At 33.6% G+C, this 6,692-nt stretch overlaps 1 protein-coding gene across 1 annotated transcript; it reads right to left on the reverse strand.

Moving 5' to 3' along the window:
* Positions 1 to 3,278: 3,278 nt before the first annotated feature.
* On the reverse strand, positions 3,279 to 4,841 carry CXCL8 (C-X-C motif chemokine ligand 8; the record flags this gene model as incomplete). The annotated part of the gene is made up of 3 exons (XM_079708035.1): positions 3,279 to 3,366; positions 3,655 to 3,790; positions 4,778 to 4,841. 3 exons carry the CDS (start codon positions 4,839 to 4,841, stop codon positions 3,279 to 3,281), a joined length of 288 nt encoding a protein of 95 aa, XP_079564161.1.
* Positions 4,842 to 6,692: the final 1,851 nt, after the last annotated feature.

Here is a 6,692-nt window from a genome sequence, read left to right on the forward strand (position 1 = left end):
AACTTTTCAATTCCAAATCTAAGCCCTTTAGAGCTTTCCACAGTCCATTTAGCATGGCTTTATCTGTTAGTACTTGTTCTGTTTCAAGCCAAACTCCTGTCACTCTGGTATTCTTTCACTTCTCAAATCACACAAATTACTTCTCCCTTGCCTTCTAGATCACTCTTCCCCACACGTCCTTCTTCCCTTTGTGTGGCTAACTTGTACTCATCCTTCAGACTCTAGTTTATATTTTCTCAGGGAAGCCTAAGCTACCTAGGTTACATAACTCCTTGCTATCTGCTTCTGAAGAGCCCTGTATCTCTCCCATCATCATTTTTTAAAAATTGTTTGCTTGTTATCTTCTTTATTCACTGTGTATGAGATCCACAAAAAGATTACAAAAGTGGGTAGGACAAGAGAACCTGAATTTGAAGAAGAGAATATGGAAATGAAATTTAAGCAGAACTCTGAGGAAGAAGAGGTCCCACAGTGGGACCAGAGAAGATCTATAAGTAGGGAGAAATTAACTCTAGAGGGAAGCAATGTTTCTAGGAACAGAAACTACAGGAGTTGAATTTTCAGGGTCCTGTTTGTGCATAACTCTCAAAACTTTTATTAATTCTATTATGCTGCACACCTTTGTGTTAACATGCACTGGGAAGTAGAAGAGAACAGGCTTTGCTCTACACCACTGATAAAGTTGACTCAGAGAGAAAACGGCAGTTGCAGGTACCCAGAGCAATTGTAAGGAGATAAATGGCATAGGAAAAGTAGATTGCAATGTGAATGAACAAATGAGAAAATAAGAGCACACTCTCTTCCTCACCCCAAATTGTGGAGCTTTAAAAAAAAAAAAATGGACTTAAAATATCCAACAGCAATAGTAAATGAGTTGGGAGGTGGATAAATGTCAATCAGAGTTCTAAGATCCTTGTTTTTTGACTAGAAATGTAAAGTTAAGAATTGGTAAATTGGATTTCTTAAAACAGTGGGTTGTTATTTTTTATTATTTCTGGGAAGTCTTCAGCCATTGCCTTCAAATGTTGACTATTTCCTCTATGTCTTTCTTTCTATTTTTCTTTCCAATTTACTGACTCTTTATCTCTCTGATTTAAATTTCAGATAAAGTTCTTTGGGTTTATTTTCTAATTTCCAGTTTTCTTTTCAGCTGTGTCAAATCTGTTAGAAAACCCAGCCACTGAGTTTTTTGTTAGACTGTGTTTTTACTTTTAAGAGTTTTGTTTGATTTGTTTTCAAATATGCTCTGTCTTTAATCATATTTCAAATTTATTTGCCTCAGATGTTCAGTTTTCCTCAATTAGCTGAGAAGTGCCTTATAATGTGTACCCTCTTCCCGCTTTCACTGAGTGCCCAGCTGTGTTAAGCTGTACAGACACCTAGGCTATCTGTTGAAAATCTGAAGTCACCCTTATTAGCAAAATGGTATACAGTAGGGAGTTGAGAATATTTCCATCATTCTATGGAAGAGACTACTGATTGTAATCCATCTCTGGAAAGGAGTTACGTTTTTCTACAAATAAAGGTTGGTAATTTTCCACATGATATATAAAATACTAAGGGAAAGCACTTATGTTTTCTAAATCAAAGTATGATTTTTAAATATAAATGAATAATACAATAAATCTTAAAACTACCAAAGAAAAACAGACAAACCCCTGATGATTTTGACAATTAATTTTATTTTAAATGTCTTATAGTTACATTCATATTTTCATACTATCAAAAACAGTAGAAAGAGTCTCTTTGGGAACACATAAAAGCATCTTAAAGTAAAAAATAAAGTTGATGTTAAAATACACAATAATTTAAATAAAATTATGAGAATCTAATTGTTCAGAATAAATAAATAAGAAATAACAAGAAATTACTTTATTCATATTCCCTGGTGAATTTTTGCTGTTTTGAGAAAGATAGTCATAACTCAGGATTCAGGTGATTTAACACAACACTGCATAATAAGGCTTGCAGTGACAAGACCAGACCAGGCATATTAAAAGTAGGATTGCCAACACAATTAAAATTTCAGATAAATAATGATGTACTTATACTAAAAAATTATTTATTGTTTATCTGAAAGAAAAATCAACTGGATGTGTTTTTTGTTTATTTTCTATTAATTCGCTAAATCTGGCAACTGTGATCATAATATAACAACCTTGATCAAAGTAGCTCTGTAATACATCACTTAGTATAAAGTATAAATAAATATAAATTCACTACCATCATTATACTGATCAACAATGCTTCTTTCCTATTTCTCCAAATTCATGCACAAACATTACTATATTTGAGGCTTAAATAAATATATAAATAATAAATAGGTGAATAAGTTACACTTCAAAATAATTTACATGACTGAATAAAAGTTAAAGTGTTTCCACATGCCCTCACAGCTCTGTGAGGTAGGTTAGTGGCTGAGATGTTTTTCTCCAGTTTGGGAGTGAAGAAGAACTGAGGCTCAGTTGAACAAGGACTCGTGAATCCTGGCCAGCAGACTAGGGTTGCAAGATTTAACAAAAAACAAAAATGACAAACAGGATTTCCAGCTAAATTTGAATTTACCGTACACAATGAATAATTTCTAAAATATAAGTGTGTCCTACATGGAACAATGTACATGGGACATTGAAAAAATATTCATTGTTTTGCTTAATATTCAAATATAACTGGGCATCCTGTATTTTAGCTGGCAACCCTACACCAGACCTACACAGTACATGAGGCATTGAAGTAGATTTGTTTGAAGTTTCATTGGTATCTTTACTGAGGAATTCTTGGAAGCCAAGGACAAATGGATTTTTGGTTGTTGTTGTTTTCATGGATCTTTCTTCTCAGCTCTGAAAAGAAATAAAATTAAATAAAAAGTTTAAAAATTAACAATGTTCTAAATAAGGAGGAATGTATGGTTCTTGAAAATATATTTAATATAGAAATTATGAGAGTCTTAGATATTTATGTGTTAGAAATACTCTATACTTTCAGCTATAAATAGAGAGATCAGATAAGTTATGTAAACCAGAACACTTCTGAGATTGAGAGAGAGTCATACTAATGACACAGGACACAGGCATATACCCGCACTTCCCTGGACAAACTGAGATATATGATCTCTCAGTCATGAGTACAACAAACTCACTATTGCTGCTATTTTTTTAAATCAAAGAGGCAGATACTTAAAAGAAAATTTTCAACAGCAGCAGGAAATTTATAGGTTGACTTCTGAACTGTACATCACAGGATAAATGAAGAATCTAAATTTAAAAAAAAAAGACAACTTACCTCTTCAAAAATATCTGCACAACCTTCTGCACCCACTTCTCCTTGGGGTTTAAACAGACCTCTCTTCCATTGACAAGTTTAACACTGAAATAAGAGAGATATGATTAAAATCAGTATTTAATGGGTTTCCAACATCCCTTTGGCATTCAAATCATGGTTCCTTAAGTACAGGCATAAAATCTAAGTCCAAACTAATTTTTAGCTATAAGTCATGGAGTGTACAATATTTAAATGCCATGGAGACAAAGAATTTTCCCTTTCTGTTTTGCTTACTATGTATTCCTAGTACCTAGAACTTTGCTGGATTCTTCCACCTTCCTCAATTCTAGGTTTACTAAAGTAAAATATCTAATCACTTTTGAAATTACTTACATGATTTCTGAATTTTCACAGTGTGGTCCACTCTCAATCACTCGCAATTCTTTGATAAATTTGGGGTGGAAAGGTGTGGAGTGTGTATTTATGCATTGGCATCGAAGTTCTGAACTCATTCTTGACAGAACGGCAGCTGTGAAAGAAAAAGTAATTAAGAATTGATTTTATTAACAAGCATAGCTCAGCTAGCTTCACCCTTGCTAATTCCAGTGTGATCATTTGGTGACTGTGTGTTTGGGAAACAACACATCTTTAGCAAACTTATTCCTGAAATTGATGGCTGGATATTCTCCTAGCCCCTGACCTCAGTTTTTCTCTTTGTTTTAAAAACAGTCGTTCCTGACAACATTGAATGACATAAACACTTGGAGTTGTCTTTGGGCAATGTTGACATCCTCATGGTACTTTTTCTCCTACTCGACACTGCATAATCTTCTGTGATACCACAATGTTATATTCATGGTAGGCAAGATCCACCAATAGGAAAATTGCCTTCGGAAGAATTAATAGAAATATATGCAAGTTGCACAGAGATTGTCCTATATTTTAGCAAAATCTTTGATGTTTAAGAGTATATATATATATATATATATATATATATATATATATATATATATACACTCATATATATACCATATAAAATGTTTATATATACCATAAACATTCTAAGCTGTATTTATTTCATAAGAAGGATCCCAATAAGGTTTATAATCTGTCTTTAAGCCAAAGAGAAATTGATGGTTGTTTGAAGCTTGTCAATTAAATAGTACATGGAGTAAAATTACCTGAGTTTTTACTCAGTATTAAAAGATAAAATGGGTAAATGTGACCTCCAATAAAACATACTCTAAATTACAGATTTATGTTAAATATATGTATACTACAGAGTATGAATGATAGGAATAGAACTCTATATAAATCAAACTTTACAATTTTCTAAATATTATATTTATACAACCTAAAAAATTAAAGACTTCAATTTAACATTAAATGACTGCAAAGATGGCTTTCTCTTGCTGAATAAAAGGATGTCTGTTATCGAGGCATTAAGGATAATCTTTCTATCTGAGGATCACATTTAGACACAGCAAACTTCTGTAGATCAGAAGGATGTGCTTACCTTTACACAGAGCTGCAGAAAGCAGGAAGGCTGCCAAGAGAGCAATAGCCAGCTTGGAAGTCATCCTTACACAAGGTGCTGTCTTTCTGGTTTCTTCCTGGCTCTTGTCCTAGACGGTTGTGAGCTCTGCTGTCCCAGAGGACCTGTGTAAAATGGGGAGCTCCCGTGGCTTTTTATATTATAGTAAGAGTAAGGAACAAGTGCACCCTCATGCTTGCATCATGTCAGAGGAAATTCCACAATATGCAACCATCGGCCCTCCCTTTGAGAGCAGACCTGAGTCATCTGACTCCCCTAGTGATTTGTTTCTTATTAAGTTTTCAGCGTGATTGAAGTTTTATTTGATCTTTCAAATAATTTTATTGATTTTTTTGAAAACATGTTTCTTTTAAAATGTTTTTAAATATTTTTTTAAATATTCAAACTTCTCAGTTTGATACATTATTGTCAGTGGTAGTTCTTTTTATTTATAAATAACTTTATCATAGTCCTATCTTGCAGTAGTCAGAGTAAGGTCCTTTGTTATTGTTCTTTTATGACACAGTCATTTTTTAGGTAAATTATATATGCTGTAATGATAGAGAAGATAATCTAGCCAACCACTTTTACTGGGGACATAATTTACAAGAAGTCCATTTCTAAGCACTTTGGAAAGTTTCCAGGAACGATTATGGCTTTCAGGGAGCATGTTACAACTTTTCAAAAGATTTGGTTTTCTAATGCATGCCTGACAGAGTGAAAGGGGATAGCTTTCAGTTCAGTGTCATAAATATTATCAAGTAACTTCTGAGTAATGTGGGAATCTATAGATGGATAAGACTAAGTACTTGTTTTTAAAGAGTTTGGTCTGTCAGAAGAAGAAATCAATATAAGGACCAGGCTATGTTACAGAACAGACAAGTGGTACCAAGATATTTATTCCAACAAGGGCACAAGGGCAGAATCTTCCATAAGCATTTTGAGCAGGGTATTGAAGTACAGAGGACTCTAATAAAGGAGGGTGAAGGGAAACAGCATGTTCTAGATAGGGATGCTGTTCAAAGACACTCAAGTGGTAAAAGGAAGAATTGTTTATGTTCCAGGATGTGGTTCCCTGGGCTTAGTTGGTTGGGGTGGGATGAGGTGGTGTGTAATGGAAAAGTAAGCAGTATATACTTAGTGGAAAGAGCATCTGGGTTTAAACCCTTGTTCAGCCACTAATTTTTGTGTGGCTTTTAAGCTTTCTGATTTCCAGTTTCATTATCTACAAAATGGTTTTAATAACATCCACCTGTCTCATAAAGTTCATATATGTAAACGTCCTGGCTTAACTTTTAAGCTGGTTGAATTTCCATCTACCCCAAGAGCCATTGCTTTTATTTCTCATTTTTGTCGGATGGTTGACTTCCAAACTGCAAAGATATTCCACCAAAAATTATTTCTTAAAAATCTCGTTTGCCTTAGAAGATTCTTGATAAAAGATTGGTTTCTGAAATACGAAGTTGAGCCAGATTTCAGCATGTAATGCAATAATATAATAAAATAGAAACATCAGTGTAAATTATGATTTGCTAGAATTTAAAGCTCCAGATCAAAATCTGATTGCATTAAGGTTCGTTATGATTTCTGATAGAAAATCTGGAGTACAGAGTCTTAAAATCTATGGAATTCTAGAATGCTTGAGGAAGCACCTAGTTTAAATACTGATATAGGATTTAAATTAAATTTTTGACAAAAACATTATTGAAAATTAGGCCAAGAGTAATGATGTTTCAGAATGTGAACACTTGTGGTTTGGGGAGAGAACTTCCTTTGCTGAAAGATTTGTATAGTGACCCCAACTAACTTCTTAAATATAACTTCAATTTACTTGATATCAGGGACTGTGTGTGTGTTTTTTAATCCTCACAACAATGGGATAAGTAATAATGTCCTC

The sequence above is a fragment of the Hyperoodon ampullatus genome (assembly GCF_949752795.1).
Source record: "Hyperoodon ampullatus genome assembly, chromosome: 1".
NCBI lineage: Eukaryota > Metazoa > Chordata > Mammalia > Artiodactyla > Ziphiidae > Hyperoodon > Hyperoodon ampullatus.